General features: G+C 39.8%; 1 protein-coding gene across 1 annotated transcript in view; it reads left to right on the plus strand.

Annotated features, from left to right (window-relative positions):
- Positions 1 to 25,722, plus strand: part of LOC136884740 (mucin-19) — a 415,881-nt gene that overhangs the window by 98,417 nt on the left and 291,742 nt on the right. The window contains exon 8 of the mRNA XM_067157030.2: positions 9,263 to 9,435. Within this exon, the coding sequence (XP_067013131.2) occupies positions 9,263 to 9,435 (173 nt within the window). The remainder of the gene's footprint in view (positions 1 to 9,262; positions 9,436 to 25,722) is intronic.

The following is a 25,722-nucleotide window of genomic DNA, read 5'->3' on the forward strand; positions in this document are numbered from 1 at the left end:
AAAAGGTTATTATTTAAAGACTGAAATTAGACATATAAACAAGATGTGAAATGAACTGCTGTGAAATGGCTTGATCTTTCATTTATGCATTACTTTTTTTTGCTATAGCATTCCTGCCTGAACTTTTATGGTTAGATTTGTCTTTTTTCTCATTTAAAAACATTTTATCATCACATTAAGACACTTGTCAATAAAAATATCGGCACATTCCTTACACACATGACGCAGTGAATTAACATTTAAAAGCAGGACAATTTTCCTCGTAATTCTTACATAAGCGTAACGTCCCTTCTTTCTTGTACACTTTATCCAAATCGCTTCTGTGACATTTCAAAACGCACAGATCACACCTACAACAACACATCGGTATTGAAGGTTAACTGCTGCACTATACAATAAAATATGCGTATTATATTTTAAGCCAGTTAAAATATGGGTCGAGCAGGTCAGAAGATTATGAAGTACTATAAAAATCTCTTTGTCACTGGAATAATATATATGCAAACACAATATTACTTACATTTTCTTGTCACGAGGGAAGCGAAAGAAAGACCGCGCATTCTTCTCTACTTCATAGTTACTGCAGCCAAACACAGCACATACCTTTCCCCTCATGTTGAGAGGAGATATCAAGGAATGACCCACTCTACTATTTAATTATGTCAAATCACTGAAAACGCATAAATAACACCAAAAACTTCACACACAAATACACGTGCTCTTATGACAGAATCAGTAGTTCTCAGGTCGATCCGCTAGAGAGAGCTCTAATAGCTGTTCCTCGATATCTCGCTGAGTGTCGCGTATTGTCTCTACTGTATTTGATAGCTGCACTGCTATTGAGCAGGCCTCGCCAACTAGGTTTGGGGTGTAATCTGTCTAACACTAAGAAATCCAACAACTTCACGCACCGTATGACCATGGGCACGGCCAAACACGATTGTCCTTCTGTCACATCCTTACAACCACCCGTGTTGACGTACACTGTCCGCTTGAAACATCAATGTCTCACTGATCGCTACTGCCTTATGCTCACGTAGATGGACTGCGCGTGCGGTTGGGCAAGGGGCACGTTCGCTGCGCCTTCAGTATAGGCTTAACAATCCATCACAGCGTGCGCACTAGAATGACTAACATTTTGTTCGATGAACTATTACTCGCGAAACTTTTAATGATACCAGGACTCCCTAGTGCTGATTTGGTAGACCTCGGCAATCTTCGAGAATCGTATTGGCAATATTTTAACACAAACTATGAATCGCCGTGAGACATCTGGCGTACACTTTACGTACTAGTACTGTTGTTGTGTACACGGCAAAGCCAAAATATGGAATTCATGCTAGGAACTATCAATTCAATTCATATTTCATTTCCATTCAGTTGGCAATATTTTTTTTTGCTAGTAGCTTTACGTCGCACCGACACAGATAGGTCTTATGGTGACGAAAGGATAGGAAAGGGCTAGGAGTGGGAAGGAAGTGACCGTGGCCTTAATTAAGGTACAGCTCCAGCATTTGCCTGGTGTGAAAATGGGAAAACACGGAAAATCATCTTCAGCGCTGCCGACAGTGGGATTCAAACCCACTATCTCCCGGATGCAAGCTCACAGCTGCGCGCCCCTAACCGCACTGCCAACTCGACCGGTGGCAGTATTACATGAACCAGGCTAGCTCCCTCCTTATTCCTCACCCCCGTACAAAGAAGTATCACTAAAAGTTTCGCGAGTAATATTGTCTTCTTCTCCTTCTTCTTAATCTGTTTACACTCCAGGGTTGGTTTTTCCCTCGGACTCAGCGAGGGATGCCATCTCTATCGCTTCAAGCGACGTGTCATGGAGCATGAGGCATTGGGTCAGGAGATACAACTGGGGAGAATGACCAGTACCTCGCCCAGGTGGCCTCACCTGCTATACTGAACAGACGCCTTGTGGGGAGATGGGAAGATTGGAAGGGATAGACAAGGAATTGGGAAGGAAGCGGCCGTGACCTTAAGTTAGGTACCATCCCGGCATTTGCCTGGAGGACGAGTGGGAAACCACGGAAAACCACTTCCAGGATGGCTGAGGTGGGTATCGAACCCATCTCTACTCATTTAACCTCCCGAGACTGAGTGGACCCCGTTCCAGCCCACGTTCCACGTTTCAAATTTCGTGGCAGAACCGGGAAACGAACCCGGGCCTCCGCGGGTGGCAGCTAATCACACTAACCACTACACCACAGAAGCGGACGAGTAATATTGATCTGTATAGAATTTGAGAAAACGAGAATATTTCAACAGGAACCTCTCAGGACCACGATTTTTATAGTTTTTGAAGAAAAGTGTATTTCTATCAACGAAGTTATAGTCACATATTCGCCATGATGACGTAGGTACTCAGCTATATCTACCGGAATGAGTTCGAACTACGTACATTGTGACTTACGTTGCCCTTTACAGACGTATGAAGAAAATCAGAACGTTTGAGAGATTTAAACTCATAATAGTTATAGGTTAAAAGAACAATGCTATGATTAAAGCCCGGATTTTCATGCCATAACAGGTTAGATTGCAAACTAATTTTGTTAGTAGGAAGTGTCGGACACCCGCTCTTCCATAATGTAGCAAGAGTAACATAATTTATAGGGGTTCTGATGGGCTGTACCCCTAGTGTTTATGCAATCCCCATAGCATAGTCGTTGTGTAGGTAGACTATACTTGCTACTTGCTTCAGTAATTTTGCACTCTAACCTATTAACGCATAAAAACCTGGGCTCTAGCTATGATGATCATCATCATCATCATACATGAAGTGTTCAGTGAAAAATACTATCTTTCAGTGAAATTAATAAACCTTTGTTTTCCATTCTGGTGTTTATTTCTACCGATAAGCACGAGAAGCAGCACCGTACCTAGTGGCATGGTCGTTAACGCGTGGGATGTATATGGACTGGTACCGTCGTTAGCCGGTTCGAGTCCCCCGCACTGAAAAGATTCTTACTGTCAGAATGTTGGCCGGCAGGGTAGGGAAGGTGGTTCTATACGATTTATAATCACTAGAATGGGTGCCAAACGCCCGGATTAAATTCTAAAACTCCTACGGAGTGAGGACATATGATGCTGTTGATGGTGATTCGTTTTGTACAGTTCTATGTTGCTTTCTCAAGAGTAAGCTGATCCATAGACGTCAAATTACAACTCCGAGCTACAACCGCACTCAATATGGTTTTTAAGGTTAGTGTTTGTGTGATTAGCTGCCACCCCCCGAAGGCCCGGGTTCGATTCTCGGCTCTGCCAGGAATTTGAAAAGTGGTGCGAGGGCTGGAGCGGGGTCCACTCAGCCTCTGGAGGTCAACTGAGTAGAGGAGGGTTCGATTCCCACCTCAACCATCCTCGAAGTGGTTTTCCGTGGTTTCCCACTTCTCCTCCAGGCAAATGCCGGGATGGTACCTGACTTAAGGTCACGGCCGCTTCCTTTCCACTTCCTTGTCTATCCCTCCCAATCTTCCCATCCCCCACAAGGACCCTGTTCAGCATAGCAGGTGAGGCCGCCTGAGCGAGGTACTGGCCATCCTCCCCAGTTGTTTCCCCCGACTCAGAGTCTGAAACTCCAGGACACTGCCCTTGAGGAGGTGAAGGTGGGATCCCTCGCTCAGTCCGAGGGAAAAACCGACGCTGGAGGGCAACCAAGTTAAGAATAAGAAGAAGAAAATACCACAATGTCTGTTTTGATTCCATTAGAATGCTGTATAAAACCTTTAAAGTGTAAGATAAGATATAAGATATATTAATAGTCTATTGAGAATTTCCAATTACCTTAACGGCCGTAGCCGTGTTGAAACACCGGATCCCATGAGATCTCCGAAGTTAAGCAACATTGGGCGTGGTCCAAATTTGAATGCGTTGCCACGCGCTGTTGGTGAGATGTAAGGCAATGGAGGAGCAGAAAGGAACTGGCCACCCTACCGTACGTAAACTCCGGCTCAAGCACACCTCTGGGAAGGTTCGGACTTGCCTTCGGGCAGAATACACCCTTACCTTACCTTAAAGATAGTAATTTCCACTGGCGAAGACAAGCTTATATACTAGTATTATATTAGTTGCAAGATTGTGAGCGACTGCTGAAAGACCCTGGCAACGTTCTAAAATGGGCAGCAGGCAATGCTATGAAGTAAACAGAGTTAAAAGTGGTTGATAATTTTACAAAGAGAAAAAGTCCTCTTTCCTGTGTAGATGGCGTGTGAAAATTCCTCATGGAAATAACTGTAGGTACCTTGTGTTATCAAAGATTTTTCTCATAGGCGTAATCACATAAATGGGATTGTAAATAAAGGGTACATATCTCTGCACATTGTTATGAGGTTATTTCGGGGTTGTAGTAAGGATGTAAAGGAGAGGGCATGTAAGTCTCTGGTAAGACCCCAACTAGAGTGTGGTTCCAGTGTATGGCACCCTCGCCAGGATTACTTGATTCGAGAACTGAAAGAAATGCAAGTAAACGGCAGCTCGATTTGTTCTCAGTGATTTCCGACAAAAGAGTAGCGTTACAAAAATGTTTCAAGTTTAGATTGTGAAGACTTGAGGTAGAGGAGACGAGCTGCTCGATTAAGTGGTATGTTCCGAGCTGTCAGTGGAGAGATGGCGTGGAACGACATTAATAGACGAATAAGTCACAGTGGTGTCTTTAAAAGTAGGAAAGACCACAATATTAAGATAAAATTGGAATTCAAGAAGGAAAATCGGGGCAAATATTCGTTTATGGAAAGGGGAGTTAGGGATTGGAATAATTTACCAAGTAAGAAGTTCAATAAATTTCCAAATTATTTTCAATTATTTAAGAAAAGGCTAGGTGAACAACAGATAGGGAATCTGCCACCTGGGCAACTGCCCTAGATGGTGAATATATATTTTTTTATTTATTTATTTTTTTATTTATTTATTTATTGATTGATTGATTGATTGATTGATTGATTGATTGATTGATTGATTGATTGATTGATTGATTGATTGATTGATTGATTGATTGATTGATTGATTGATTGATTGATTGATTGATTGATTGATTGATTGATTGATTGATTGATTGATTGATTGATTGATTGATTGATTTATTTATTTATTTATTTATTTATTTATTTATTTATTTATTTATTTATTTATTTATTTATTCTTCTTCTTCCTTCGTTATGCCCATTCATAGAGCGCGTTTGAACTTGATAGTTGGTTTGATGGTTTGTGCCTTCTTATCCTCCCAAAATCTCTTCATGAATGCACTGTGTTGCATCTTGCGTTCTGTCGACCACTTCCTACCAGTTGTCTTTTTTGGTTTCTCCCTAAATTTATGATTAGCTACTTTGGTTCTAAAAGCTCCACGATTTTCCATGATGTCGTCTGTAATATTTATTTCTTGGAGGTCCGCCTTAGTTTCTTCTAGCCATTTTATTTTGACCTTCTTTGAGTTGATTACTTTGAATAATCTTTTAGTTAGTCTGTCGCTGTTCATTCTGTAGATATGGCCATAGAAATTAAGGCGCCTTTTCCGTACAGCATCAGTAAACCTGTCGGTGAAGGAGTAGAGGTCCGCTGTTTTCCTCTTAATCCACATTCCATTTTCTCTCGTAGGACCATAAATTTTCCTGAGAATTTTCCGCTCCTGCTTTTCAATTTCTGTAATTTTAGAGTGACCACCTAAGCATATGGTTTCTGAGGCATATAAAGCTTCGGGCAATACAACTGTCTTGTAGTGTCGTAATTTTGCATTCCGCGATATGACTCTTTTGTTGTAGTAATTCCACGTCAGTCTGTATGCCTTATGTAGTTTGGTGTTTCTTTCTACATTGGCACTACTGTCTAATCCTGATGGTAGTATAATTTCTCCAAGGTATTTGAAGGAGGGCACCTGTGAAATTGTGCCGTTTTCCATCTCTAGCGGAGTTCTTTTGCTATTTTGACGTAGATTTTCCATGTACTTGGTTTTCTCGTAGGATATCTGGAGGCCTGCCTTTGATGCTATATTGTGTAGTCTCTGTATGGCATACCTTGTTTCATCCTTGGTCTTAGTAATGATTGCGAGATCATAAGCAAATGCTAAACATTTCACATTGACCTTGCTTCCCAAATTTCCGATGTTCACACCCTTGATATCCTTTTCCCACTCTCTAATAACTTTGTCTAGAACTAAGTTAAACAGAATAGGGGAGATGCTGTCACCTTGACGAACGCCCGTACATATTTCAAAAGGCTCAGAGATTTCTCCAAGGAATTTCACTTTAGAGGTCGTACTTGTGAGGGTCTGCTGGATAAGTGCTCTGGTCTTCTTGTCCACTCTGAGTTCTTCTAGGGTATCAAATACTGTCTGTCTGTCCACAGAGTCATACGCCTTCTTAAAATCCACAAAGGTGACGATCGTGCTGGCACTTCGGCGAATCCTTAATATCGTCTTCAAGTTCCATATTTGTTCTGCACATGATCGACCTTTCCTAAAACCCGCTTGGTACTCGCCAATCAGATGATCTGTCTGTTTTTCTAACCGGTTCAAGAGAGCTTTGGAAAGGATTTTGTATGCGATTGGCAGTAGAGATATGCCTCTATAGTTGTTTGGATCTGCCTTGTCACCTTTCTTATGCAATGGGTGTATTAATGCACACTTCCAATCCTGTGGAATCATTTCCGTTCCCATATTTCTACTAGGATTGCATGAATTTTGCTTACAAGATCATCTCCAAGTTTACAAATCTCCGCAGTGATGCCGTCCTCTCCAGGAGCTTTATTATTTTTAAGCGATCGTATAATCTCTGCTGTTTCCTGTATTGTCGGTGGCTGTGAATCGGGGTTGGGCATGGGCTTTTCAAAGTTCAGTCTTTCCTTTGGAGGATCACAATTGAGGAGGTCTCGGAAGTAGTCAGCTAGAATAGTGCAGTTCTCTTTGGTGTTCGTTTCTAATGTTCCATTTGCTCGACGGAAACATAAAGATGGTGGTTGATAGCTAGATAAATTCTCACGGAAGGTCTTGTAGAAATTCCTGGAGTTGTTTCTAAGGAAATCTTGTTCGATTTCCATGAGTCTATTTTTGTCATAGGCTCGTTTCTCCCTGCGGATTATTTTTGAGGAGATTTTCTGAACTTTTAGGAAGGTCTCCCATCTCTTAGTTGTTTCATGTCCATTCCACTGATTCCATGCTTTCATCCGTTCATCAATGGCTTTATCACAGGTCGTGTTCCACCACCTATGTTTGCGTTTCCTTGGAGGCTGCCCTAATTTCATGGCTGATGTCTGAAGTGTTTTACGAAGGCCTGGCCAGTCCTTGGGGTCCTGCTCTCGTATGTCTTGTAGAAAGGTCGTGGCGTTCTGTCGAAGACATTCTGGATCAACTCTTAGAGATCTTTTGTGTTTAGGTCTGCATCTGTTGGGTTGGAATCTCACTTTGATTTGTGTTAGGTAGTGGTCCGAGTCGACAAATCCCTTCCGTACTCTAACATTTTGGATCTCACACATATTCTTTCTGGAGATTGCGACGTGATCGATCTGGAATTCGCCCAATAACGGGTTTGGTGATTTCCACGTTTTCTTCTTATGTGGGGGTCTCGCAAAATGCGTAGACATTAGTTTTAAGACAAATGTTTTACAGAAGTCTATAAGACGTTCTCCATTCTTGTTCGTTCTCCAATGTGCCGAGTGATGACCAACAATCCATTTGTGTTTCCTCTCTCTGCCAAACTGTGCATTAAAATCACCTACTAAGATATTCACGTGGTGCTTTGGAATCTTGCTAGCGGTTTCTTCTAAGAGTTCCCAGAAGGCTTCCACTTTCTCTGGGTTTTTCTTATTGTCAGTGTTTGTGGGAGCGTGGGCATTGACCAAGGAGTAAGCTTTATTGCCAGATTTCACAGTAAGTACTGAGATTCTTTCAGATGGGGATGTAAAGTCAAGTACAGAACTGATGATAGATTTTCGTACCGCAAAAGCTGTTCCAAGTTGTGTTAAGTTCCCATGGATTCTTATGGCAGGTTTACCCTTAAATATCCTGTACTCTTCAGAGTCAAAATGGTTTTCATCCTGGTAGCGCGTTTCCTGGAGTGCTATGATTTGAATATCGAACTTATCCAGGGTGTCCGTTAGCTGTTTAAGCTTGCCTGTTTTCAGTAGGGTGTTGACATTAATTGTACCTAAGAAGGTCTTTTTCTTGGGACGAAGAGATTTTGAGAAGCTCCGACTCTTCTCTGCATGATGCTATTTTTGCTCATTCCACACTACCCGGTTCCCTTAATCATTTTTATATATCTTTTTTGCTATCTCTTTTCTTTATTTATTTATTTATTTATTTATTTATTTATTTATTTATTTATTTATTTATTTATTTATTTATTTATTTATTTATTTATTTATTTATTTATTTATTTATTTATTTATTTATTTATTTATTTATTTATTTATTTATTTATTTATTTATTTATTTATTTATTTATTTATTTATTTATTTATTTATTTATTTATTTATTTATTTATTTATTTATTTATTTATTTATTTATTTATTTATTTATTTATTTATTTATTTATTTATTTATTTATTTATTTATTTATTTATTTATTTATTTATTTATTTATTTATTTATTTATTTATTTATTTATTTATTTATTTATTTATTTATTTATTTATTTATTTATTTATTTATTTATTTATTTATTTATTTATTTATTTATTTATTTATTTATTTATTTATTTATTTATTTATTTATTTATTTATTTATTTATTTATTTATTTATTTATTTATTTATTTATTTATTTATTTATTTATTTATTTATTTATTTATTTATTTATTTATTTATTTATTTATTTATTTATTTATTTATTTATTTATTTATTTATTTATTTATTTATTTATTTATTTATTTATTTATTTATTTATTTATTTATTTATTTATTTATTTATTTATTTATTTATTTATTTATTTATTTATTTATTTATTTATTTATTTATTTATTTATTTATTTATTTATTTATTTATTTATTTATTTATTTATTTATTTATTTATTTATTTATTTATTTATTTATTTATTTATTTATTTATTTATTTATTAGATCCGGCATTCGTATTAAAATAAATAGATGTAGTTTTAGCAACAATGAACATAATGTACAGCTCTCTATGTTTCTGAAGACTGATGATTTAGTAGTTTTGTCCCTTAAAAGAACATTCACAATCTTATCTTCCATTTTAGTGATGCTATGTTCACTGCCTATTGTTCCACGCTGAGGGCTTTGATCACATTTCTGTTTCCAGGCCCCGCACTACGGAGCTAGCAGTCTGAGTCCTCACTACGGAGGAGGTCAGCGGGGTGCTGTGGTAGGGGGCAGTCCGCAGGCTGCGGCCAGTCCACACCTTACGGCCAGTCCTCAAGTGCCAAGTCCGCAAGGTCAAACTCTGGACCTCAGCGTCAACAGGGTTCCACCCAGGTAAGTGAAAGAGTACTTAGCTGAAAAGAGATAGCAAAGAAAATATAAAAACGATTAAGGGAAGCTGGTAGTGTGGAATGACCAAAAATAGCATATTCTGTTTTTAGGTTCAAAAAATTCTCGGTTCCTTCCCGATTATAACAGTATATAACACATGGGTATATAAAGTATATTTGAGGTCATTATTGATATTTCAATGTAACCATGCATACGTCAATTACGTGTTTTGTTTTCCGAGAATATTTCTTGTTCTACATCGTGTAACTGAAGTCGGGAAAGTTTGCTATCTTGGGAGATTCTTCTGTTCATCACATTGGCTAGCCTGAGCACGCATTAACAATTGTCAGTCGTACTACCGCCTTTCTAATGTTTATGTTAACCTGATGTTTACATTGTGATTGTGCTCGTATTCAAACTTCAACCTCAATTTTCTCAAAACACAGTTGTTGATCGGTTATGTACCTTTTTCTCGGGATTAAAACTGTGCAATCCTGAAATTTCCACCACATACTGAGCAAGTACCAGTACATAGCCTGTAGCAGAATCGCTTTGCAACCATTAGTAGTTATTGAGATAACTTATGAAGTATAACCAAAAACTGCCATTACAAAATGTTCAAAAAGTTTGCTCGATTAGATTTTTGTTTAAAAATCAACCATCAAGCCCATCAATATAAATGTGCTACAAGCTATTAAGCACACATTTGCAAGTACATGCTCCATTACTCAAGGTTCTGAGTCTTCTAGATCACAAAAAATGGTACAAAAACTAAGCAGCATCTTTTTTAATTTAACCTTACGCCACTGCTCATAGCTTTTTCAATCATCACGAAGTTCAACTGATGTATACCCTTAAGTTATTGTAACAGTTATTCAAATCACATAAATATACTTCAAGTAGTTTCGGAGATATTCAAGATTTATTGGGAACTAACGTTTACACAACCCGGTTCCCTTAAGACAATGTATGCTCATAGAAATTTTTAAAAATGCGTTTGTAAATGGTTTTGAGGCACATGGAAATTTAACCACTGACTTGCGTACTTATGCCCACTTCTTAGGGTCGTTTTCCGACTCTATGGGTGAACGGTTAGCGTGCTTTTCTTTGGTCCAAGGGCTCGATTCTCGGCTGGGTCGGATATTTTAACTTTCATTACTTAACTCCTACAGCTCGGGGGCTGGGTGTTTGTGCCATTTTCAGCATTAGAATTCATCCTAGGTAGGGTCAAATCCTTACAGACGGGTATGTCGTATATACGGCGTGAATTCGAAATACCTGCACCACACCTCTCTGGAGGCTACATGCTATTATTTTTATTATTATTATTATTATTATTATTATTATTATTATTATTATTATTATTATTATTATTATTGAATCGTTGTCTTCTCCAACACTTTTACACTATTGTTCCCAAAATATAGCCAGAATGACGATTTCTGCTGACAATTGAGAATGAACGCGAGAATTTTCGAGATAAAACAATAATTACTGCTGAGACGAATAGATTGTTGCATACAGATGGCAAGATGTTAACAGCCTCCCCTATATTTAACCTGCTCCCTGTGGGCGGGGGCGCAGATGAAGAATACACCCACGGTACCCCCTGCCTGTCATAAGAGTCGACTAAAAGGGGCGACCAAGGGATGATTGTATTAGAACCATGAAACTACTTGTGATTAGTACCATCACGCTAAGAACACCATGGGTTGGCCTTACTTGCAAGTAGTACCACAATGTTAGATACACAATAGGTTTGTGACTAGTAGCAGCAGAGAGTGGGTTCACTGTGGGTTTCCGCTACCCGTGATTAGTACCATTGTGAGAAACACCACGGGTCTGGCCGTTGCCTATGTTTAGTACTCACTATATGAGGAACATCATGGGTTTGCGTTGCTAATGAGTGGCACCATTATGTAAGAAACACCATAAATATGCGTTACTTGTGCGACGTGCAATACTTGTGAGTTGTACCATAATGTGTGGAACACCGCGAGTCTACGCTACTTTTGGTTAGTACCGCAACATGGCAAACACTATGGTTCTACTTTACTAGCGATAAGTACCATTATGTTGACCTGGATTTTGGACCCACTGCGACAACAAGCATCCTCGATTCAGGGTTGTGATTTAGAAGTACTCCCTTAGTCAGTAATGCTATTTTTATGATATTTTGTGGGTCGGATCCACTGATTGCTTTAAATTCCTATCTATCCAATCATTCTTCATCATCACATTTTTTATTCTTGTCATTGGATCATTTTGAACTTTTAAATTACATTTCATGTCATTTCGTCTCATTTCGTACCATTAAGGGCAGATGACCTGGATGTTAGGCCCCTTTAAACAACAAGCATCATCATATATTTCACCTCATTTGTTGTCTTATCAACTTAATGTCCTTTATAATGGATATAGTTCAAATATTTTTTCCTAACCTTACGCATCAGTCTACACACTATTTTGTTGAAAACCGAGCTCGATAGCTGCAGTCGCTTAAGTGCGGCCAGTATCCAGTAACCGGGAGATAGTGGGTTCGAGCCCCACTGTCGGCAGCCCTGAAGATGGTTTTCCATGGTTTCCCATTTTCACACCAGCCAAATGCCAGGGCTGTACCTTAATTAGGACCACGGCCGCTTCCTTCCAATTCGCAGGCCGTTCCTATCCCATCGTCGCCATAAGACCTATCTGTGTCGGTGCGACGTAAAGCAAATAGAAAAGAATTGTTGAAATGATCCATATCATCCCTTCCAGTGCTAATCAAGTACATATTGCTTCCTATTTTTCATTTCATTCATGCAACAAAAAATACTTCACCTGTCATTGGAGGCATTTTAGAGCCACTGCCAGCTGGTCACCCCTAACATGGAGTACAGTCACCATTTGTAACCACCCGATCCGAAACAGACCTTTTACTCAATTAATCCCAAGAACTAGGCTGCCACTTCCGCCATTTACACTCTACTCAAGACTTTCTTCTCCACTGCAGATGCCGTTGAGGTCTCTACTCATTACTTTGAGCTAGAACCCACCATATTTACGACCCCTGGAGTATTATTAAGCCCCCAGGAATTGGGCGCCCTGTCCTTCATCTGGGCATGCATCCTCTAGTTGTTAACACGCTCCCTTATATTTAACCTGATTCGTTTATTATAAGTAATGCCCGGATGTTTATGACCTAAAAATGTATTAAAATATGACTTAAAATTTTTTGGTCGTATTTTCGAAATATTCAAAATCTTGCCGCTGTTTAAATTAAGTTTGAAAATCTAGAACACATATAATATTAATTTTGTTATTATATTTTGAATTTATTTAATTACTCAATCCACAGGTAACTCTCTGCTCTGCACAGAATAAAATAAACGTCACATTTTGATGGACGACCAGAAATAGTAAATTACATATATTTTTAAGTCTTCGAAAAGGAACTACCTTCTATTTTCATGCAACATTGACTTGTAAGGGGTGAACGACCGCTCAACATCGCAGAATGTTATTGGGCCACGGTACGTCAAATAATTAGAGTTCAATTGAGGCTAATATTTCTGTCGGTTTATACTCATCTGTCGCTTTCTATACAGATCACCATTCTGATTCACATAAATATATATATTTTTAAGAAAGATAAGTTTAAGAAATTATAGACAATAGTTTGGAGATGTGAAAATCTGACTTTGAGACGACCAAAATCAGGTATGCGAAAATTGAATTAAAATATGAAAAAACACGAAAATTCACGGGGAAATATGACCATAATAAGAAAAATTACCGGAAAATGACATAAAACCTTAAAGGAGTCAAAATATGACCTTACATGGCCCATGAAAATTGAATATTTTTGTCACCGTAGATAAAATCAGGCTTAAGTTGTATTTCCATGTAAATAATGTAAAGAAATAAAATATGACATGTCATACACGTCCGGGCCCTGGTTATAACCATACCTTGGCCATCTTCCATACATTCTTTCTCTCTGCTAATATATTTTTAATATCCCTTTCCTTTTCATTAGTAAAGTTCATCCTTAAAGGCATTCGTAAGAATTCAGTAACTGTTCTCTCGTCTTCTCTCCACAATGCAAGTAATAGCACTTAGTATTATCCTTGTCTCTCTACTGTTTCTGTCGTCCATCTGGACTGTGATATTTATTCTGAATAAACAAGATAGATTCAGTCCTGAATTTGGCAAGTTATAGTTTTTAAAATCAACCAACCATTCCTCTCGGTTTCCTCAAACTATCTTCAATTTATCATAAGCACATCACCATATGAGGAGGTCTAAATGACAGCATGATTCCCCATAATCTTATTCCATTCCGACCGATTGTGTGGGTTTCCTTTCCAGTCTTTAGATACACCCATCTTCCGAAAAGGTGAAATCGCCTGCGATTGAATGACTGGTAGTCCAGAACCGTGTGAGTGATAACTGATGATCGACGAAATATTTTACCACCAAGCGAGTTGGTCGCACAGCTGTGAGCTTTCAATCAGGAGATAATGGGTTCGAGCTTTACCATCGACAACCCAGAGGATGGTTTTCAGCAGGTACATTAATTAAGGCCACGGCCACTTCCTTCCCACTCTTAGCCCTTTCCTATCCCATCATCGGTATCGGTGCGGTACTCCGGTTGTCCCTCTCATATTTCATTCCAGCAACACTCTCCCAGAGGAGTGCAACAGGCTTCGGCAGCCGGCTCAATTCCTATCCTCGCCGCTAGATGAGAGCTTCATTAATTCCATTCCTGACCGGTCAAATGACAGGAAACAGGCTGACAATTTGGTAATTAATCTTCTCATATTAATTATTTATTAATTATCCAATTGTAACTTCAAACTTGATTTTCTAAAATCTTTTTTTTTATTTTGTCATGTGTCGAGCGACGATGTGGGGACCAACGGCTTCGGGCGGATGAATTTTATTTCATCATTGTTTTTCGGAAAGTAAATATCTAAAATGTATAAAATATCTTAAATCAAAATTGATCATCTTAATTCACGATCATACTGACTAATGGAATCAAAAGTATTTGATCGACAAACTATCCGCGATCGTATCTTATGATTAGAGTCCGCACTTTCATGCATGAATAAGTTACAATGCAAAGTTACTGAAGCGAGCAGCAAGTATAGTCTACCTTCACAACGGTTATGCCATAAGGATTGCATAAACATTAGGGGTATGGCTCGTCAGAACCCCTATAATTTCTGGTACTCTTGCTACATTATGGAAGAGCGGGTGGCCGACACTTTCTACTAATCAAATTAGCTTGCAATCTAACCTGTTACTGCGTAAAAATCCGGGCATTATTTATGATATGTTTGAGACTAAAACACCTGATTTTGAAACACCAGCAGATATTACGGAATCCATAAACCTTTGACGACAGAATCTATTTCCCAAATACGCACTGTTCTATTGTGACTTCTCTACAAAGTTTGGCTCGAGCCAGGAATGAAACTCGCCCACATTCTATCTTCGTTTACAAAATAAATACATAACTCTCTACACACTAAGTGTTTTAATCCATCACCATCTTCTCGAACAAGCGAGTTTGTGCGGAAATGGGCTTCATTTAACGTCAGCGGATGTGCTTGTTAATTTGTTACACCAACTTTGTGGATGATTCTCACAAAAGACTCCCTTCCGCCAGATAGGAAATGGGGAGAAACATCAACTAATGTAATTATAAAAAAACTTCATATGCCCTGTTCTGTTTTTGTTTTGTTTCTGCTTTTTTTGTATTTCAAGAATTCAACGTGCTCGTGGTTTGTTTATTACACCACCGTTCTTTCAAATAACAGAGAGAGGGAGTTAACATCAGCATGCCACTGACTGAACTGGTCGTTGTAGAATACAAGTTCTCATATCATCCCGTTCGTAACAGGTAGGAATTACAATATATCATTATTAGACTTCGGATTTTTAGGTGGTAACAGGTTAGAATGCAAAGTGATTTGGTTAACAGGAAGTGTCGCACAACCCGCTCTTCCACACTGTATCAAGAGTAACATACATTTTAGGAGTTCTATAGGCCGTACTCCTAATGTCTATGCAAACCTCATTGCATAACTGTTGTACACGGTAGGGTATACTTCTTATTGGCTTAAATAAGTTTGCAGTCTAACCTATCAGCACCTAAAAATCCGAGCTCTAATTATTATCATATTCATCATAATTATCATTAACTGAATCTGATCCATCCGTTTAAGTATTGTTTTTGATATATGGTAACTATTTCTGCGTGAGTGGAAGTCTACCGTTTTCAAACTTGATTGTTAAGCTTAGAAAGGAGAAAGGTATAATTTGTAGTATTATATTTGTTTCTAATTAAAAGCTTGTATTTTTTGTGACATCGCACTTTTAAAGACCAGTTGATATTTTCGATGCGTTGACTCAAGATGTGTCTTAAAGTTTACAGACATTTTCAAAATATTACAACCGGGCGAGTTGGCCGTGCGGTTAGGAGCGCGCGGCTGTGAGCTTGCATTCGGGGGATAGTGGGTTCGAACCGTACTATCGGCAGGCCTGAAGATGGTTTTCTGTGGTTTCCTATTTTCATACCAGCCAAATGTTGGGGCTGTACTTTAATTAAGACCAAGGCCACTTCCTTACCATTCCTAGCCCTTTCCTACCCCATTGTCGCCATAAGACCTATCTGTGTCGGTGCGACGTAAAACATATTGTAGAAAACAAGTAATTCCACAATGTGCTCCAAGGTTAGGAGTGCGTGTTAGTACCTAAAATCTCAATACCTCCTTCCCTAATCATTTAATGAATTTCTCAAATAAGGAATTGCTTAGATTTTTGCTTTTTCATGTCGACACACAGACAGACAGACAGACAGACATATACACGGCTGGCTCTAAAGAAATGTCAATTTATTTTCTTCATCAAGTCTAGTGGATTATAATACGCCTCCTCTCTCCTTTCTGCTGTGAGCGTACGCCCAACTTTTGGTAGATGCATGGGAATTGCTTTCCTGAATTTGAAAACTTTTCTTCTTCTTCTCCCGCTCACGTCTCCTCTAAGAATGGAGACAGAGACGGAATGGTTCCGAAATGACGTAATGGAAATAACAGCTCTTCCATCTCTCTCTCTCTCTCTTTTGCCTGGTTCACTTTTTCCTCTTCTCCTACGAAAGAAAAAACTGAGTCGGAGGAATAGCTGGTGGCTCAGAGATGTATAATGAAGTTTGAATGTCGTAATATCTCCAATGATAAGATGGTGATTTCTGTGCCAGTCGTAATACAGGGTGTAATACAAGGAAGAACTGTCTTTAAACTTGTCATAGGATGTGTCATAATTCAGTGATACTTCTACATACATATATACAGTGCCCTAGGTAAGGGGAGGGATAAAGGGATATATCTTCCCCATGAGGCACTTGACTACTTATTATAAATAGATAAAACATAAAAATATCAAATTGCAAAATTATTATTATTATTATTATTATTATTAATGGAAATCGAAGAGAAATTTGGAAAGGGAATCACAATCCAAGCAGAGAAAATCAAATCCCTGAGATGTGCTGATGATATTATTTTATCTGAGAATGCATAAGATGTGGGAAAAGTGGTGAATGGTATGGACAGAAGCTTTGGGTAAGGAGTGCAAGATGAAGATAAATAAATCCAAAATGAAAATAATGGAGTACAGACGAATGAAGTCAGGTGATGCAGGAAAAAATAGATTCGGAAATGAAGTGTTAAAGGAAGTAGATGAATATTGTTATTTGGGCAGTAAAATAACTAACGATGGCAGAAGTAAGGAGGGCATAAAATGCAGACCAACACAAGCAAGGAAGGTCTTTCTTAATTTGCTCACTTCAAAATTGACATAGGAATTAGAAAGATGTTCTTGAAGAATTTTATCTGGAGCATAGCATTGTATGGAAGTGAAACATGGACGATAACTAGCTCAGAAAGAACGAGAATAGAAGCTTATGAAATGTGGTGTTACACAAGAATGCTGAAGGTGAGATGGATAGATCGAAACACGAATGAAGAGATACTGAATCGAATTGGTGAGAGGAGATCGATTTGGCTAAATTTGACCATAAGACGAAATTGAATGATAGGACACACCTTAAGACACTCAGGACTTGTTCAGTTGGTTTTTGAGGGAAGTATAAATGGTAGGAACGGTAGGGGTAGACCAAGGTATGAATATGACAAGCAGATTAGGGCAGATGTAGGATGCAGCAGCTACGTAGAAATGAAATGGTTAGCACAGGATGGGGTGGCATGGAAGGCTGCATCAAACCAGTCTAGGGTCTGATGACCTAAACAACAATATTATTATTATTATTATTATTATTATTATTATTATTATTATTATTATTATTATTATTATTATCCCCCTCGTAAGAGCTGCCGTGTCTCAGGAAGCAGCGCGTCGGCCTCTTACCGCTGGATACCGTGGTTCAAATCCCGGTCACTCCATGTGATATTTGTGCTGGACAAAGCGGAGCAGAGGCCGGTTTTTCTCCGGGTACTACAGTTTTCCCTGTCACCTTTCATTGCAGCGACACTCTCCAATATCATTTTATTTCGTCTTTCAATCATTAATTAATGCCCCAGAGGAGTGCGCAGAGGCTTCGGCAGACGGCACAATTCCTATCCTCGACGTTAAATGGTGGGTTCATTCATTACATTCTTGACCCGGTCGAGCGACTGGAAACAAGTTGAGGATATTCATTTTTCATCCCCCGTTCTCCACATAAATTTGATTTATATGGCAGGTTCGATCCTGGCTCAGTCCGATGGTATTTGAAAGTGCTCAAATATGTCAGCCTCGTGTTGGTAGATTTACTACCACGTAAAAGAACTCCTGCGGGACTGAATTCCGGCACTTCGGCGTCTCCGGAAACCGTAAAAGTAGTGAGTGAGACGTAAAGACAATAACATTATTGAATGAAAACCTATTACAACCTGTTTTCCAGTCATTGACGGTTCAGGGATGTAATGAATGAGGCAGCTATAGGCTATTAGTACGATGGGGTCGCCACTCCCAAAGTGATTTATTAATGACTGATAGATGCTATGAAATGAGAATGGAGAGTGTTGCTGGAATGAAAGACGACAGGAAAAACTGGAGTACCCGGAGGAAAACCTGCCCCGCCTCCGCTTTGTCCAGCACAAATCTCACATGGAGTGACCGGGATTTGAACCACGGTATCCAGCGGTGAAAGGCCGACGCGCTGTCGTCTGAGCCTCAGAGGCTCCACAATAACATTATTATAATTTAAAATATGTTTATTATTTTTCTTTCTTTCTTTCTTTCTTTCTTTCTTTCTTTCTTTCTTTCTTTCTTTCTTAACCCGTATACCTTCCAGCGTTGGTTTTTCCGTAGGACTCAGCAAGGGATGCCACATCTATCGCCTGAAGGGAAGTGTCCTGGAGTGGGAGACTTTTGGGTCGGGAGTACAACTGGGGAGGAGGATCAGAGCCTCACCCAGGTGGCCTCACTTGCAATGCTGAACAAGGGACTTGTGGGGGTTGAGAGGATCAAAAGGGATAGACAAGGAAGACGGAAGGAAATGGCCGTGGCCTTAAGTTACGGACCATCTCGGCATTTGCCTGGAGGAGAAGTGGGAAACCACGCAATACCACTTCGAGGATAGCTGAGGTGGGAATCGCTCCTCCACTCAGTTGATCTCCCGAGGCTGAGTGGACCCCGTTCCAGTCCTCGTACTACATTTCGTATCAGAGCCGGGAATCGAACCCGGGCCTCCAGGAGTGGCAGCTAATCACACTAACCGCTGTCCGACTCGCTGGCTGAATGGTCAGCGTACTGGCCTTCGGTTCAGAGGGTCCCGGGTTCGATTTCCGGCCGGGTCGGGGATTTTAACCTTAATTGGTTAATTTCAGTGGCCCGGGGGCTGGGTGTTTGTGCTGTCCCCAACATCCCTGCAACTCACACACCAGACATAACACTATCCTCCACCACAAAGAACACGCAGTTACCTACAAATGGCAGATGCCGCCCACCCTCACCGGAGGGTCTGCCTTACAAGGGCTGCACTCGGCTATAAATAGCCACACGAAATTAAAAAAAAAAACACTAACCGCTACACCACAGAGGCCGCTATTAGTAGTAGTAGTAGTAGTAGTAGTAGTAGTAGTATTTATTTATTTATTTATTTATTTATTTATTTATTTATTTATTTATTTATTTATTTATTTATTTATTTATTAATCCGCTTACCCTCCAGGATTGTATTTCCCTCGTACTCGGTGAGCGATCCCATGTCTACTACCTCAAGTGCAGTGTCCTGGAGCGTAATTATTATTATTATTATTATTATTATTATTAATACCCCGCCCCTAAGGAAAAGTCATATGCCACTGCATACATACATGAATACATACATACATACATACATACATACATACACACACACACACACAAACACACATAAGCCCGCCTAGTGGCGTAAAGTCTACATGGTCCGCCACCGTGGTATGCCGGTTCGAGTCCCGTTGATAGAAAAGCATTTCAGCATCAGAATGTCGGCCGGCAGGGTAGGTGAGCCGGTGGTATACAATTTATAATCACTAACTTGCGTGCCAAGCCGGCCCGACGGTCTAGGGGTAGCGTGCCTGCCTCTCACCCGGAGGTCCCGGGTTCGATTCTCGGTCAGTCCAGGGATTTTGCCGGAATCTAAGGGTTTATAATTGAGGAGCTGTCTGACTGTGAAGTGTCGGCCCCGGTCGAGAAAACCAATAATAATGGCCGAGAGGATTCGTGGTGCTGACCTTGCGTCACCTCATAATCTGCAGGCCATCGGGGTTGTTTTCCGTCCTTCCTTCCTTCCTTCTTTCCTTCCTTCCTTCCTCCCTGCCTCCCTTCCTTTCTCTCTACTTCTCTCCTTCTGTTCTTCTTCCCTATTTCCCTCCAGTCCTCCCTCCTTTTATTTATTTATTTATTTATATTTATTTATTTATTTATTTATTTATTTATTTATTTATTTATTTATTTATTTATTTATTTATTTATTTATTTATTTATTTATTTATTTCCTTCATCGGCACTAGCTTCTCACCAAGATGGCCGCTGTTCAGATCCCGTCAGTTGGATGTAGGGGGTTCTTTAAATTAAAAATCCAGACCCTATGGTTCCGACTTTACAGTCAACTGGAAGTTCAGTTGCTATGAATAAGGTAGTAGAGTACACCTGAAACTGTAAACTTGCCTGTTTTTCAGTCCTCCTATCCTATTTCATTTCCTATTTTCTTCCTTCTCATCCATTCCCTCTGCTTCCTTTCCTACCCTCTTCTTCTTTCTGTTCCTTCTCTCCAACCTTCACTTCATTCTTCCTATTTGTTTTTTTTTTCCTTTAATCCTTCCTTCTTCTCTTCATACTCTCTTGCTTCCTTCCAGCCCCCTTACTGCGACCTATTCATACCTTCCTTCTTCTTTCTTTTCTCGACCTTCCACTCCTTTTCTTTAGAACATTATTTTATTTATTTCCCTCACTCATTTCTTCTCTCCTTTTTCCTTTCCTATTTTCATCTCTATTTTTTATTCCCTTCCTTCCCTGCTTCCTTCTTCATTTTCACTCCTCACATATTTTTCCTCTTCCCCTTCAATTTATATTACTACTCTCGCTGTTTAGGTCCTAAGAACAAGAGTCATCACTAACAGTACTGTTAAAGTCATGAATATAATAATAATAATAATAATAATAATAATAATAATAATAATAATAATAATAATAATAATAATAATAATAATGGCTTTACGTCTCATTAACTGTTATTGCAATTTTTCGAAGACGCTGGGGAACCGAAATTTTGACCGACAGGACTTCTCTTAAGAGCCAGTAAACGTACTGACACGGGGCTGACGTACGTATTCCAGCACGTTCAAATACCACCGGACTGAGCCAGGATCAAACCTACCAACCTGAGCTCAGAAAGCCAGTGCCTTCTCCGTCGGAACCACTCAGCCCGGCGAATAAGATCCTAAGCGCAGACATCTCAGCATGACCGAGCGCGTGTACATTCGTCGGAGTTCGTTCCAGGCTTTCCTTCACTCGAGCAATGTTTTCTGGTGTTCGAATCCTTTTCGGATAGTTACGGTTTTTATTCGCTACAGAGCCCGTTTCACGCCATTTTGCCACTAAGTTTTGCATTGCAGACTTTGCTGGAGGTTTCGCTAAAACACCAGCCCGTCTTTTTTTTTTTTATGTCTCACCAACACAGGCCTTATGGCGAGGATGGGTTAGGAGAGCTTTTTTTTTTTTTTTTTTTTTTTTTTTTTTTTTTTTTTTTTTTTTTTTTTTTTTTGCTACTTGCTTTACGTCGCACCGACGCAGTTAGGTCTTATGGCGACGATGGGACAGGAAAGTGCTAGGAGTGGGAAGGAAGCGGCCGTGGCCTTAATTAAGGGACAGCCCCAGCATTTGTCTGGTGTGAAAATGGGAAACCACGGAAAACCATTTTCAGGGCTGCCGACAGTGGGATTCGAACCTACTATCTACCGTATACTGGATACTGGCCGCACTTAAGCGACTGCAGCTATCGAGCTCGGTGGATAGGAAAGTGCTAGGAGTGGGAAAGAGGCGGCGGTGGCCTTAATTAACGAATATCCCCGGTGTGAAAACGGGAAACCACGCAAAACCATCGTGGGACTAGAACCCACTATCTCCCGAATGCAAGCTCACAGCTGCGCGCCCCTAACCGTGCGGCCAACTCTCCCTGTTCTTCTAGTCTTAAACTCTTGCGCATACAGATCCGCACATTGTGCTTCGCATAACACTCGACAAGGAACACGCGCTGTGTTATTGTGAACACCATTTTGTGTTGCATTCAACTGGTCACTAAACACGTCTAATCCTCTCACTCACACACACGTAATGACACAGTGACGTACTCGGGAGATGCGCAAGCGCAGACATCTGACAGCAATCGTTTGGTGCATCGAAATCGCGGTTTCCAGCATTTCATGTGATGGGGAGTTCTTCTTTTCATTAACAAGGGTCGATTCTGCGTCAGTCTTAAAAATACTTACCGGCCCAATTTTATTTTGCCCGCCCGGTGTTATGTAAAGGACGATCAAATGAAAACCGAACGCCTGCCGTAACACACATTCCGTGCGAAAGGTGGCAAAACTGCTGTTGCGTATCGATACTGCCATCACTGTGGTAGGAGAACTGCATAGTAACAACTCACAGGTGCACGCAGTTGTTGGGTTATGTCTTGGTTGGTGCGCGCACTGGTCTAGTGTGTTCGTCCAGTTGTAGAAATGGAGACAAGCAAAGAAATGTGGTTCGTTTTCTGGTGGCGCAGCGCTATGAAGACACTTTGCCGAAACTGTGACGCGCCATAAATTCAAAACGCCCTGGAATGCTGTCGGACGGAGGCTGAACATGTGAACTTAGTGAAAGAAATTATGTGTATACTAATTAGTTTTTATTTGTGTGTGTTGTGTGTGTGTGTAAGTGTGCTTGTGAAAGTCAGTGGATCTACTTGCCAAGCTGCTCGGGTAAGCTCATTTTACTTCTTGTTTAATTGTATGTCCTACTGCTTGGTTTCAAATGTTCGTTGACCAGTACAACGGTAATACCATTGACCTGCATTCTCAGCCCTCACCCCCTTCTCTTTTGTCCCTACCACCTTCAACAGGACTTGTGTTGCAAGAGCAGCTCAGTAGCCACCCGCGATCGTTACATTGTTGCCACCTAAATGGCCAGTCATTATTAGCTCATATGGAGGAGGTACAGGCTATTTTTGAAGTAAACAATGTACATATTATTGGAATCAGTGAAAGCTGGATGCGTACAGACATGCCGTCATCGGCAGCAAACCTTGACAGATACTCAATATTACGCCATGACCGCACTGACAAAATAGGTGGTGGGCTTCTACTTTATTACAGAAATGACCTGAAATGTAAGATAATTTCCACTTCTGACCCAAGACTTACACTACGACCAGAATTTATGTTTGTAGAATTAGACTGCCATAAAAAGATATTAATAGGGATTGTATACAAGCCACCTAAAATAAGACAGACTGATGATTTTGAAGAGGCATTAGCAAATCTTATCTCGGCATATGATGACATTATAATCATGGGTGATTTTAACACTGACCTTTTAAAGCAGACTAGTGAAGCGAATAACCTACTGAATTTATTTCTCGCCACAAACATGACTGTTCTATCCCTCAACGCTACTAATCACGTTCATTACTCTGACCGCACAAGTCATACCTTAATTGACCTTCTTGTGACAAATCAACCTCAGAAAGTAATTAAACACGGACAGATCCCTGCTCCTGGCATTTCTTCACATGACCTATTGTACGTGTGTTATTCTACTCGAATACCTAAGTACAAACCACGCTACATTACAATACGAGACTTACGACATATGGACCGGAATAAACTGCGCCACGATGCATATAACTTGCCTTGGGACAGTATACGTAATTTTCAGAACATAAACTCTAAAGTAAACAAATTCAATTCAATGGTAGTGGAAATATTTGATAAGCACGCACCAAAGAAACAGGTAAGAATCACTCGCCATTCATCCGGGTGGCTAACGGCCGAGATAAGATCTGCTATGGCCAGTCGTGACAAACTGTACAGACAATACAAACTGACGCATGACACAGATGATTTTGAGCGGTACAGGATTCTGAGAAACAGGACAAAGCAACTAATTAGGAACTCTAAATATAAATACTTTCAGGAACTGATGAACACTAACAGCCCGAGACAAAAATGGAGTAAATTACGTACGTTAGGTATAGGTAAAACCGTAGAACAACATGTACCAAGCATATCACTAGAGGCTTTAAATGATTATTTCGCACGGCCAAGAATAGCCTCTACCTCCTTCCCTAAAAGTTCACTACCCTTGTTTCAACAGCATTCTGTGCATGAGCAATTCTCTTTTAGAAATATCACTTCGAATGAAGTTAAAGGTGCTATATACTCTATTACATCTAATGCCACAGGTAATGATGACATTCCCATATCGCTGATTAAAGATATCTTGGGAGCTGTTCTGCCAATACTAACACATATATTCAACTACTGCCTGACAAACGGAGTGTTCCCAGATGTTTGGAAAGATGCACTAATTAGACCCATCCCGAAGAGCTCCAAGTTAGATTCTCCTTCAGATTATCGTCCAGTATCCATCCTACCACCCCTATCCAAGGTACTTGAACGCCTAGTTCACACACAAGTTACTGAATACCTTACCAAGCATTCCCTCCTCAATCCCTTCCAATCCGGCTTCAGGAAAGGACATAGCACTGCGACAGCTTTACTACGAGTGACAGATGATATTAGACGTGCAATGGACCAACGGGACGTGACTGTACTGACATTATTAGACCTCAGTAGTGCCTTTGACACTGTCAACCCTCAGTTACTACTGCACAAACTTCGAGAACTAAATTTTAATAGTGTGTCGCTTCGGTTCTTTTCCTCTTACCTTGAAAATCGCCGGCAACGTGTGACAGTGGGAAATATGACTTCAGGGTGGCAAAGTAAGACCCTCGGTGTCCCTCAGGGGTCGGTCCTGGGACCACTGTTATTTATCATCCAAATTAATGATATATCGAAAGCTCTTAAATTCTGCAAAGTGCAAGTGTACGCAGATGATGTACAAATTTACTGTCATTCAAAACCGAGTGATATTGATACTGCAATTACTAAAATAAATACCGACCTAAAACATCTTAGTGACTATGCAAATGAAAACAGTTTACTAATAAACCCGAATAAAACTCAAGTTATTATTATTGGTACCAGTAAAAACCTATATTCCCTTAAGCAACGGGACATCTCTCCAATAATTTTAAACAATGAAATCATACCCTACTCTACTTCAGTGACTAACTTAGGAATTATTATGACTGAGACCCTAAATTGGACTCAACAGGTGATAAGCACATGTAATAAAGTACACAAATGCTTATATCCTATGAAGCGATTCTGCAATGCATTCTCGGTTCGACTTAAAGTACAACTAATTCACTCTCTTATACTACCTATACTTGACTATTGTGACACTGTGTTGACTGAAATTACCTGCGACAGTAACAAGAAACTCGACCGGAGCCTCAGTAGCTGCGTAAGATATATATTTAATCTGCGATATGATGCTCACATATCACCATATTATAAGGAATTGTCGTGGCTTCGAGTGCACCAGCGCCGTGAATTTCACATGTTATCACTTCTGCACAAAATACTTTCTACTAATACTCCCAACTATCTTTCTTCACCTTTTTCTTACCTCTCTTCATATCATGACCAC

This window comes from Anabrus simplex, chromosome 13 (genome assembly GCF_040414725.1).
Source record: "Anabrus simplex isolate iqAnaSimp1 chromosome 13, ASM4041472v1, whole genome shotgun sequence".
Classification (NCBI taxonomy): domain Eukaryota; kingdom Metazoa; phylum Arthropoda; class Insecta; order Orthoptera; family Tettigoniidae; genus Anabrus; species Anabrus simplex.